The 13,045-nt window shown below is 41.2% G+C and overlaps 1 protein-coding gene across 2 annotated transcripts in view; it reads right to left on the bottom strand.

Annotated features, from left to right (window-relative positions):
• ST8SIA1 (ST8 alpha-N-acetyl-neuraminide alpha-2,8-sialyltransferase 1) overlaps positions 1 to 13,045 on the bottom strand; it is a 182,936-nt gene that overhangs the window by 168,136 nt on the left and 1,755 nt on the right. Inside the window, exon 1 of one of the 2 annotated variants that reach the window (XM_027774437.1) lies at positions 12,489 to 13,034. The exons of the other annotated variant lie outside the window; for it this stretch is intronic. Coding sequence (XP_027630238.1) covers positions 12,489 to 12,724 — 236 coding nt within the window. The 5' untranslated portion in view covers positions 12,725 to 13,034. Of the gene's footprint in view, positions 1 to 12,488; positions 13,035 to 13,045 lie in introns of those variants that run through there. 2 annotated transcript variants of the gene reach the window in all.

The following is a 13,045-nucleotide window of genomic DNA, read 5'->3' as shown; positions in this document are numbered from 1 at the left end:
TGAGACAATATACAGTGTACTCTGGATGGAAAATCTCATTTTGTATGCTGTAATGATGTACAGTGAATGAATGCAAATAAATAAATTGGAAATAAATAAATAAATAAATAAATAAATAAAAACCTCATGCCGGGCATATGTGCATGCATGCCCAAAATCCCAAGAAGAGAATAAAGAAGAAGGGACTGTGGTGTGGCCATCCCCCATGGGGTGTGATTTTTCACTTTCTGTCTCTCTGTCTGGCAAGCACATGCACTCTATAGCAAAAATCTCTCCAAAAAAGAGAAAAACATCTGGGCAGGACCCAGGGACTAGTGATTAAGGGAGCCAGATCTCACATGGCTGACAAGGCAGTTTGAGAGCCAACTATGGCTTGAGAAACATGCCAGTTGCAAGCACACATGTGTGGGTGAGTGTCTGTGTGTGTGTGCACCCTAAATCCTGACAAAATGGGGATATGAAGGAGACAAGATTGCAGCAGGACCACACCTACCCACTGGGAGGTGCTTTTTCCCTCCCTCTCTCTGGTGAGCATATGTGCCCTCTGGCAATTAAAATAAAGTAAGATATATATTGCCCCAAATCAAACAAATAGACAAAAAATAAACAGTACAAATTTTTCAAAATGAACATGAGGAACATAAAAATTATGTGTATATCTGTTGGCTCAGTAATTGAAAACAAGCACTTCATTTATAAAAGCCCTTTTCTAATTACGATCACCAGGAAATCTATAGTAGTACACTCTGTTACTGAAGACTTGAAAAATAGAGAGCATGTGGCTCTAAATTTATTTCGGCTTTCTCTTGGCACCTAATTAACAGAATGACACAGCTCTGATGGTTCTGGCTACTTCCTTTTCACACAACCCCACAGCTAGAAGACAGAGACAGAGCCACACAAAGGGAACAAAATCAGTCACTTCGAAACTCATCATACGTATTCAAAACTGATAAAATAGAACCCTTGGAATATCAGTTTCTTACTGATTTAGCCAATGACACTAGACAGTAAATTTCTAAAATCAGGGACCATGTCTTGTATTCATCACTGTATTTCCATCCTGTAACTGACACATGATGTAAATGGGATTGAACAAATAGATGGCAAGGTGACTTATTGCTGAGGTCTGCTGTCTCCCCTAAAAATAATGCAGACCCTATTTTAACACCTTTGGTACTAACTCAGTGGAAGAACAGGAAGTGTCACAGGTCACATTTCATTGTAAGATAGTTTTTCACCAAAGCTACAATTAACAGGCATAGACTATGTCCCAAGACATGGCTTTCTCCTCATTATGGATTAATAATGACCAATTATTCAGCACCTAGTCTCTCAAGGCAATTATTGCCCTCACAGCTAAAGCGCAAAAAGGCCACGTAATTTGGTCAAGGTCACAAAGTTAATAAATGACAGAACCTTATTTTCTCAGACTTCAAAGTCTGGATTCTCTCCAGGTAGGAAAATACTTGCCCTCATCTCACACATCCAGGTAAGGATGGCTCTTGAGTATGCATTAGTTACCAGACTTAATTACCATCACAAACCTATGAGGAGGGTTAGCATATTATTTTTCAGATGCCAAAACAAAGTACAAAGAAGTTAAATAATTTGCCCAAGGTCACACAGTTCCCAATGGAGCCAAATCAACACAAGCTAAAAAGTATTGTATTTTGGGACCAGCAGATGGCGTAATGGTTACATCACTGTACTCCCACAGGCCAACCGTGGTTTGAGTCCCAGACCCAGAGGCCTGGAACTCACACAGGGCGCATGTGCGTGCATGCCCAAAATCCCAAAAAGAGAGTGGAGGAGAAGGGATTGCGGCATGGCCATCCCCTGAAGGGTGAGTTCTCACTTTATGTCTCTATGCCTCTCTCTGTCTCTCTGGCAAGCACAAGTGCCCTATAGCAAAAATCTCTCCAAAAAATTTTATATATAACATCACCTGTTGGCCCAGTAGAGTGGTATTTTGAAAACGTAACTCTAATCATATTCCTCCATGATTTCATCAATAGTTACCCATGGCTCACAAATTAAAAGTCTAAATTCTGCATGGCTCTGACATCTTTCCCCTGCCTGCTTTACCATCTCAACCTACCACTGCTACCCTCTTCATACTTTAGGCTCCCATAACCAAACGATGATCAGACCTTTAGAGTATGAACAAAGCTTCTGAAATGTTTCTTCTGCCTGGAATGTGCTGTTTGCTATCTCAATTTTCTATATAGAAAATTCTTCCTTCTCCCTCAAATATTAACTCATTCTCTCCCCTTACACAGATTTTGTCTGAACCTCTAAGACTGAATTTAGTGCTACTTCTTTTATGTTCCCATTGCATTTTTTAACTCTTTCATTATATAACAACCATTCCCTGTGTCAACACCACCTTCACAACAGAGCTTAGTCCAATATTTTGCCAATTAATTCTTCTTCAATCTGCAGATCCCTCCAATTTCATTCCTGATAAAACCTCTTGAGATGCCTGTATAGGTCAGGCCTTTTTATATAAACTAACCTAGAATGGTGTTTTTATTTCTTTCTAGGACTTTAGTTTATGATTGTATATGAATTTCAGCAATTTCTTTCTTAAAGGTTCTTTTCCCCATTAAACTATTGTACAGAAGGAAATCTCACCTTTATTTTTGTTCAGCATTGCGTGATGAACATTTAATCCCCACAACTCTAAGTTATTACTACATTACCGTCTTTATGAGTAAAGAACTTAAGTTTTCAGAGGTTCCATAACTTGCCCAAAGTATAGTAAGTGGAGCCGAGATTTAACTACAAACTGTCTGATTTTGAAGCCCAAGTTTTAAAAATCACCATCACATAAATATTTTTTACTAAATTAAATTATTTTTATTCATTGTATTTCATTAAGACTTCCAGTGAACTATTATTCTTTATACATTCTTTGTATTTTCCAGTTTTTATAATGACAGTATATCAACTTATGACAGAAAAGTAAATTTTATACTAAAAGAGCATTTTTGTAACAACTAAATTTTAAATAAATATATTAAGGTATGTTTAGGTATGAGCCAAAGTTGTTCAAGGAATTGAGACAAATTAAGATTCAAGAGAGTTATAGGATCTAGAATAACACTTCATGCCCATTAGGATGGCTATTATTTTAAAAAAAGAAAATAATATCTGTTGATTGACAATATAGAGAAAGGAAAATTTTTGTGCATTGCCAGTGTCAATATAAAATGGTGCCACTACTATGGACTCTAACGCTCTGCATTATATTAGTTCTTCAAAACATTAAAAATAGAAATTACCATGTTATTCAGCAATTTCAATTCCAGATTTTACTCTAATACTCCAAATAATTGAGAACAAGTACTTGAACAGGTATTTTTACACTCATGCTTATAGGAGCATTTTTACAATAATGAAAAGGTGTAAGCAACTCAATTGTTCATTGATAAGTGAGCAGATAATAAAATGTAGTATATACATGCAACGGAGCATTATTCAGCTTTAAAGAAAATTCTGACAGACCCTAAAATACAAATGAAACTTGCAGACATTATGCTAAGTAAAACAAGACAGATACAAAAGAACAAATACTGAATAATTCCACTTGAGATCCCTAGAATAGTCAAATTCATAGAGACCAAAAGTAAATTGAAGGTTACTGGGTAGAAGAGAAAGGAGAAAGGAAGTATTAGTTTAATGGATATAGAGTTTCAGTTTTGCAAGATGAAAACATTCTGAAACAGATGGTGGTGATGGTTGTGCAACAACGTAAGTGTACTAAATATCACTGAACTGTGCACTTAAAAATTGCAAAAAGTGGTAAATTTTATGTGTATTTTTCCACTATTTTTAAAAGAGAGAGAATTCAAAATTAATATGGCATTAGTTCAACATATGTGTATGTATATATATATATATATACATACACATATACATATATATATATATACACACACATATATGTATATATATTATGTATTATATTTTACTAGAAACCTATCAAATTCCATCTTGAGAGATTGCATTAATGATACAAAGTGGGCATCACTTCCAAGATAATTCACAACTTTGTTAAAAGACAAACTGACCACACTCTACACTAACATATATAATTATTCAATTGATCCACTCATTTCCTAAAGCATTCCTTTCTCAAATGAAGACTAATGGGCTCCCAAGCTGCAAACACTAAAACAAAAAACACTACAATATTTCAACGAAGTATTCACTGCACCATACAAACCAAAGGTGCTCTAACCATCCCAACTTGCAAGGCAGAGGACAAAAGTACAAATGTATCTAAATATGGCAGTTATAAGCGAACAGACAAGATATGTTCTAATCCTCTTCCCTGAACAAATATACCTGCATAACAACCTGGAATCCCAAATTCAGAGTCAGATAACTCAAACTCACTGAAGTTTGGCATGAAATAAACACAGGGAAAGCCCACCCAGCTATAAACAGAGACCCCCATATCCCCATATCCAAATTCCTGTTACAGCCTCCCCTTCCTCAAAGAGCTTTTGCTTGGCATCCCTTGGGCTAGGGTCTCTTGGCATCCTTTGGGCCTAAGGTTGCACACCTGCAGAGATGACCACCCTTGGGAAGAAGGATGGGGGAAATTGTCCCATGCAAGCAGGCTATGGAAATGGGGGTGGTTGTTTGAGCAGGTAATTTCTGGGTCTAGAGAGGCCCACTGAAACCTTGCCCACTGGAAAGGGGTAAACCCAGAGGAAGAAGACGGTGTGGTCCTCTAACCGTGGGGCATAGAGCATGGATTCCCCTTAACAGGGACTCGGGGTGGGGGTGGAGGGGAACAGCCAAGAGCCTTAAAGTGCTCTCATATGAGCTTCCAACAGTGACAGTCACTTCTAGTAAATGTCCTAAAATACATCCTCTCTCCTGACCCCTTCTCAATCACAACCTGCCCCTCAACCAAGTACAATTCATCGGCTTCTCTTCCAGTAAGGCTTCTCTAACTTTCTGACCCCACAAAAACACTTTCTTTCTCTAAGCAATCGAAATATGTGTAGCTTGTGGTTTCCAGATGTAGATCTCAATTGCAAATATGTTCAGCATTTTGTTTTGTTTTTCGTTTGTTTGTTTGTTTGTTTTAATCTTGTTAAGTGAGTTAATTTGGTTCCTCTAAAGCAAGGGTTCTCAACCAAGGGCAATTTTACTGTCGGAGGGCGGGAGGTGGAGGGGAGTATTTCACTAAAATATAGAGATCAATTTGATTATCTCATTTAGAGGACAGAGGCCGGTGATGCTGTTGCACATTCTACAATGTTCAGGACAGCCCGCCACAACAAAGTATCCAGTCTAAAGAATCAGTCCTGTTGAGACTAAGAAAATGGTCTAGACTAAGAGCTCTCTGAGAAATAAGAGGGTAACCACCCTTTACTCCCTTGATCCCTACACTGTTGAACACACAGTAGGTCCTCATTTAAATATCTGTCGACTGATGGGGTGGCTATCTAGTTTCATGCTTTTCTAAAACTTCCATTCACAGTAACTGAACAAAATTAGCATGCCGGGGACCACACTATGCTCTGGGAATGCAGATGTGGATAAGTCATAGTCCCTGTACTCAAGGAACTTAAAATGCAGCAGGAAAAGCAGACAAATAAACAGGTATACTTTTAAGACAGCATGATTAATGCACCTGTTATCATGAGACATTTGTATATTTATCTATTTATTTGCTATCTCATTAACGTGTAAGTTCCAAGAAAGAAAAAAAATTTTGTGTTCAGCACTATAGTCCCTGCAACTTCTCTGGTAATAATGGTAGATGCATTGCATTAGACATTTTGGATGAATGAAAGAATTACAATAATATGTACATGGGATAAAGAAAACAGAGAGGAGGAACTTCTGACACAGCCTGGGATGGGAGAAAGGAGTAAGGTAAACTGCTTTGAGGAAAAGAACATGAATTGGGCATTAATTTTAATACAGAAACAATTCTAACCATTCCCAACACGTTACCTAACCTAATCCTCACAACAATCCTACAAGGAGCTGCATTTCAGCCTGAGGAAATGGACCTATAAGGACTGGCTTGTTCAAAAATCAAGAGATGGATTCAGGATTTTAGCGCAGTTAACTTAAGAATCTTTGTTCTTAACCACTATAATGCACTGTCAAGAGATGAGGAGGGACTGGAAAGTGATACAGTGTTAAAACACAAAGCTCTGCAAGGCAGACCCACATGGGAAGGTTCTGGGTTTGTATCTGGAAACCTCCCTGAATACACTGGACACACTCATGCTCATGACCTAGGGCTCACTGAGGTTGGGGGTCAAGTGTCAAGACCTTCTCGAGGCTGCTGTCTTTCTTTCTCATAGGAGAAATAAATAGATAAGCGTAAAAGAGAGAAGAATAGGAAATGACCAGGTGAGGAACAAAAAGATGGAGTCTTGAAGCAAAGGCCTTCCAGGCAAAGGGAATGACTTTGGCAAAACCATCACAGCCTAGCCTACTTCAGGAAGTATAACGATTCCAATATTGCTAAGACATAGAGGAAACAGATAAAAGATGAGACAAGAGAAGTAATCAGCACCAGATAACAACAGATATCTATAGCAATGCCTCAGTTGCCTGAGTTTATCAAAGATCAAGCTTGAGATTTAGAATGAAATAACTCCCAACTCTATTATTTTGTTCATAAACCACTCTCAATTCCATACCCTCATCTGTTAAAAAAAAAAAAGAACATACAAACACCTACTTTATAGAATTGCTTTGGAGATAAAATATATAAGCCCTTAGATCTGTGCCTGGTACCTTTTATGTGTCCAATGAGTTTTGCTTTTATGATAATTGCTGGTGAAATTTTTTCCACATGTGTAAATTTGCAAAGCACCAAAACTTATTAAATCATCTTTTTCCTAAACTACTTTTTTAAGTGAATTCCACAAATCCCCAGCTAGCAAGCATGAAACCTACATTTCCTATATACAAGTGCCTATCTCTGGTGGCTTTCTGCAGCCACCAGGGCAACTGTGGAAATAAACGGAGATTTTAACATCCATGGATTCAAAATTCAGAAAGGGAAGAAAAAAAAAAAAAACATGGGACTGGTGAACTATGTAGAGTACTGATTTGTTCACAATATGGAAGGGAAAAGAGGAACAGCAGTGCTTAAAGTGATGGATACCACTCAGTGAGTCAACAGGATTTTCAAAACATCTACTTGCCTTTATCAGTCCCTCTTCTCTGTCCCCATAGCATTGGTAAGAGTAATGTGCCATCTCTTCTGATAACTGACACATCATCAGAACCCTTTGATACTTGATGTTTTCCCATTTCTTATGCATGCTTTCAATACATTGTGGAATTGTTACTGACAGCCTAACTCCCTGCTGTGATCTCCATGGATGACCTAATAACCTTCTTTTTGTTTTGTTTATAAGAATTATTTGTTTTTATTTATTACTATTAGTATTTTTAATTTGCTATAGGTCACATGTGCTCACCAGAGGAAGACAGAAACAGAGAGAGAGAGAGAGAAAAGGAAATTGAGAAAGTAAACTTCCAGGTCTGGGACTTGAACCGTGGTCAGCCATGTGGGAGTCCAGTGCCTAAACCACCATGCCACCTGCTGGCCCTCTTAATAACCTTCTAAGCGAGAAGCACACCAGGCACTTCCAAACCTCTCTGCCTTGGCCTTTTCTGTTCTTTCTGCTTTGAATGTTCTTCTGCCCACCCCTCTTACTGCTTCTCCATCTTACTATCCTTCCAGGCTTAAGACACATACTACCACTTTTCTGAAATTTTCTGATTTTCCTCCTTCCAATAGACTTAAATATCCTATTTGCAAACTTCCACAGCACTTTACTCATGTTTTTAGTGTTATAATGGCCACATATTAAGCCGAGGTACGTGGTAAGCCTGATTCTAGATGGTTTTTGTATGCTAGTATGTAATTTTTACTATAAACCTGTAAGGAATTATTATAAACCCCATTTTACAATGAGGAAACCGAAGCTCTGAGAGTCGTACTTACAGTGATCACACAACTAGAAAGGCATGTGCCAGAATTCCCAATGTCTTCTGACAGCTCCCGACTCTACACGTTTTTCATTCTGCCATATTGCTTCTCTTAGATGGCCCTATTTCCAGTTAGTTAACTAATTACATATTTACCTGTCTCTCCCATGGGATTATGACAAGTGCCTTGGTGGCTGGGACCAGGGCATGTTCATCTTAATAAATGTGAATAATAATATAACCATTTACACAAGGTTCTCATGAAGCTCAAAGGAGACCAGACACATAATGCACTGGCAGTACCAGGCAGGTTAATGCCCAACAATCTGTTGGCTTTACTGTTGCTGTTACCATGTCAGCTGCCAAGAACAAAGCTTAGCACATAAATTCTGAGCTGGAGTTCCTTTCTGAGGTGCGAATGAAGTGGGTAAGGGGATCTGGTGGGAGAGACTAACGCAGCTCTGGTTTGGCACTGCCCACACGACTGGACTACTCAGTCAGAAGCACCAAAACTAAAGAAAGTCTCCAACAGGGTTCACTGGTTTATTTGCTTCCTACTACTATAAAAGCTCTTGCAGCTTTGTTACTTTCTGGCTGCATCTCCCATGCGATATACGAAGGTTCCTCCTAAGAAACCCGTACATAAGAAGTTCTCAGCTACAAGAAAAGGCAAAAGTAAATGGTTGGGGAGGGGAAAGCTGGCACAGTGGTGATGCAACTGGACCCACATGGAGAGGGTCCTAGATTCACATCCCAGGACCTCCCTGGGCACTCAGGGTAAGCAGGTGCCTGAGATGGGGCCCAGCCGCGACTGGGGTTGCACCGTGGCTTGGGACCCTATTGGAGTCGCCTGACTCTGTCTCTCTCCCACAGAAGAAATAAACTTTTAAAAAAATTTAAATGGAATCACAGCAGGCAGCATAAAATCTGAAATTCGGGTACTTAGAAATATAGTGAAACCCAGGACTAGCAGTTAGTGTAATGGCTATGTCGCTGGACTCCCATGTAGTCGACCACGGTTCGCATCCCAGACCCAGTGGCTTAAACTCACGCCAGGCGCATGTGCGTGCATGCCCAAGATCCCGAGAGGAGAATGGAGGAGAAGGGATTGCGGTGTGGCCATCCCCCCAGGAGGTGATTTCTCACTTTCTGTCTCTCTGTCTCTCTCTTTCTGTCGAGCACACGCGCCCTATAGTGAAAAACCTCTCCAAAAATAAATAAATAAGAAATATAGTGAAACCCTCTCTTTGGTCTTAGTAGCATTTAATAGTATTTTAAATCCACTATCTATTTACTTGTTTGTTTTTGTCAGTCATTGTCTTGTAGGAGATAAACTCTCTTAAAGGAAGCAATCAGTCTCCCCAGTCCAAACACTGCTGTGTCCTAGGACCTGACACATATGTGAGCCACAGTAGCCACTCATTCAATATTGGTTGACTCATCAACTGCAAATATTTTCATGTATGTACATACATATATATTTATATATATGACATCTTTCTACGATGTAGGGATAAATATGCATATCTCCCCACATCTTAATTCATCTTGTACATGTATTTACATCTATTTATATTTGTGCTCATGTTTCAGACTGTTTGCCAGAGCTGTGTCTCTTTAACATAATGCAGACTCTCACTGACCTGCTCAAGACTTAACAAATATACACTACTGCCCTAGAGGACAGTCAGTGCCTCAAGGACACATTCATGCCTCCCAGGTGCTTCAGGCTTCCTCCATCCCCTCCCCCAAGGGTATTTTTTCCTTTTTTCTCCGTCATCACAGGTGGCTGACTTTTGTCTCTCTAAGTTTCAGCTCTCAGACATAAAGATTGCTACACCTGCTCTTTGGCTGGCATTATAGCTAATAATAAGCAGAATCCATAGCAGTCTACGGCCACCAGGTATGACACCCAGAGATAACCACGAAATGGATCAAATGTTGCTCAGGACCTACAGATGTCCTGACCCAGGACTGCCTTGATAACCTGATGGTAACCCCCTCATCCTTTAAAGCCCAGTAAAAGCTTATAGCTCCTGACCTTCGGGGCCAAAGTAACTCTGTGCATCTGGTCCGTTCCTTCTCTTGGGTAGTGAATTAACCCTGTTCTTAGCTTACTTTCTGAGTCTGTGAATTCTTCCATGGCCTGCAGCACTGGTCACCCTAATTCTACCCAGATTTTAGAAACAATGGATTTTATTTAATGTGTGCAGAGTAAAAGACCATTTTTAAAATTTAAACGTGAAACTTTCCTTCTCTTTCAAAACTTATCCCTGTGTACTAGCTTTGGTGCGTGCAAGGGAGTGTGCACCGATAATGTTTCTGTTTTTAGCAGGTGAAACGTTTCAAATTTTTATTGGTTGGCCAGAGGTCATTTAAAGTGTAATAAATACAGGAAATCATAATTTATGAGAGTTACAAAATGACCATTTTCTGGGTACTAGACACTTAGCATCTTAAAAAAATAAATTAAAAAAAATAAGAAACAAAACGTAAAGTGACCTTATGAGGGAGATGTTATTATTCTCATTTTATAAATAAGGAAGCTAAGACTCAGAGATTGAGTAACTGGCCAAAGATACTCTACTATTATCTGGTGCCATAGCACAGTCAAGGTACAAATTTAGGATTCTACTCTGCAGCTCAAACCCTTGTGAGTAAGCAATGGTGCCTTTTACACAGCTTTACAGACACTCTCTTTGAGGGATGTGTGTTAAGGCTGTTTTTACAGCATATGGATTTTAATAAGGATTCTCCTCACATAGAGACCAGACCAAATGACAGCCAAACACAATGAAGATTGCTCCAGGCTCCAGACAGCAAGGAGCAAATGTGTCTCAGAAACTATCAGCTTGTTTCTCAGAATATGAAGCATTTTCCACTTGATTGTGTCTGCTCACAAGAAGTCTATTCTCTAACAGAGCTTCATTATTCCTTCTCCTTATTTAAAAAAAAAAAAAACTCTTTCATTACAAACTGATAGCAAGTTACTAACTCATTTCCCCATATTACTTGAAGTAAAAGTGCTTTTGGACTTGAGAATAGAATTGCTAGATGTCATTCTTTTTGCCTGTTTTTAAGTCCAAAAATCGATATTGTGAAGGGGAGAGAAAATGAACACTTCTATACTTTCAAGGGGGGGGTGGGGTATGTTTTAAACTAAACAGAGTTCTTTAAAGAAAGCCTTTGAAGGCAAATATTGGGGCCTTTCTCTGAAAGAATTGGCTATGTTACCTCTTTGCCCTTCTTTCCAGGAGCAGATCTGAGAAGGAAAATCATGTATTTTTAAAGTTTTTTGTTTGTTAATGTATAGATGCTTCTAAATATTTGTAAATAGTGGGCAGTGAAAAGTCTTTAAGCTGGTTCTTGCCTGCTCACCCAAGGATTGGAGAGCTCCTACGCAAAGGCAAGGAAGTCTTCCCACCAACCACTACAATCGCAGGAAGAGCCAGCTGCAGCATCTTCAGCCCCAGGGACTGAGGTGAAAGGGGCACCTCTGTGTCCCCTCTTCATGCTGTGGGAGATGGAGAGGAAGGGGAAGCCCTCTGCCTGCCCTCCAATCCAACAACACAACCTCTGCTGCCAGGAAATTATTTTTAGACACTTAGAGTACAATTTTCAGAGGGAAAACGGTGGGAGGGCAGCTACAACCTCTCAGAGACCCTCAGAGTGCTGATTTCCAACCAGGTTTGAGTTTCTTACTTGTTTGCTAATGCCAAATCCTTACCTAGAGTGGAGTACATCTGGCACTTTCCAAAGGTGTTCAGTAATCTAAGTCAAGAAATAGATCTGGGCGCTCCGAGCTGTAAGTGATGAAAATTCCAGCACCCCCACTTCAAAGGTAATGACCTTGGGCAAGTAACTCATCCGTCTAAAGAATGGTTTGTGGTTACTCAGATGAGATAGTAGTATCTATTATTAGAAAGTTATGGAGGGTCCGGTGTAAAAAATCTCACAGTGCCGGCTCTTGGTGGGACGTCAGCGGGTGCTCTGTTCCTGCTGTGGGCACACTGCGCAGACCTGCAGGATCCCGGCTTGGTGTCCACGTTTCACTGCCCAAGATCTGCCCATTGCTCCCTCACTGGTGACTGATGTTATCAACTGCTCACCTAACCTTGGGAAGATGCCTCTTCCCTGCTTCTAGTTCTCTAAATATCTGCAGAGCCCAAGAAATAAATTTGCCTTCAATGCCAGGGACTAAGTTATCCCGGTCCTCCTTCCCACCTCTTAACCGCACCTCGCTTAAATACAACTCAGGCTTGCAAGAAAAGCGAACAGCCTTCATATGCGCCAAGCAGGTGTCTGCACACCTTTGGGGGTAAAGGTTGAGGAAGAGACCCTGACTAGAGTCTCCGGGTTGGGAATGACACAAAGAGGGGGCCAGGGCAAGAGAGGCTGAAGGACCGGGCTGCCGCTGCTAGGTGGTCCCCGCCAGCGACCCCGTCCGCTGTGCACCGCGAGGGAAGGACGCCAGCGGGGAGGGGCTGCAAGGGCGGGAGTACCTGAAGTCTCGGGCCGCGGTCTGGTTTCTCCTCCACGCGGTGCCCTGTTGCAGCACTCCTTGCACGATTTCCTTTTCGTTGGGCAGCCGGTAGACGGGAAAGATGTAGAGCCAACAGAGGACCACGACACAGAGGGCACTGGCTCCCACGGGCAGCCGGGTTCGTGGGAACTTCCAGGCCAGTACGGCCATGGCCCCTCTGGACGTATGTCGCCGGGCCCACCCGCAGGGGCTCATCGTAGCCCCGGGGTCCTTGGGGGCGGGGGCCACAGCCTCAGCAGAACGCCAGGAGAAGTGGCAGCGGAGGGTGCCCCCACGGCCGGCCCCCCATGCACACACACCTTTCCCTTTCTTGCTTACACACGCACGCACGCTCCTTCGGCCCCCACGGCCCCAAAGGTCAGAGCAAGGATTTTAGAAAATGCAACTTTTCCGAGGATTTCTTCCTAGGGAAAGTGGCTGGAGGGCAAGTCACGAGCTATAGCCATGGTCGCTTCTGCAGAAGGCGGGCGCTGGGGTCTCCGAGAACGCGGAGAGCAGCGGCGAGGCGCTCCCCCC

This window comes from Tupaia chinensis, unplaced genomic scaffold (genome assembly GCF_000334495.1).
Source record: "Tupaia chinensis unplaced genomic scaffold, TupChi_1.0 Scaffold000434_1, whole genome shotgun sequence".
Taxonomy (NCBI): Eukaryota; Metazoa; Chordata; class Mammalia; order Scandentia; family Tupaiidae; genus Tupaia; species Tupaia belangeri.
Note: the sequence above shows the minus strand (reverse complement) of the source record. Positions and strands in the feature narration are given on the sequence as shown.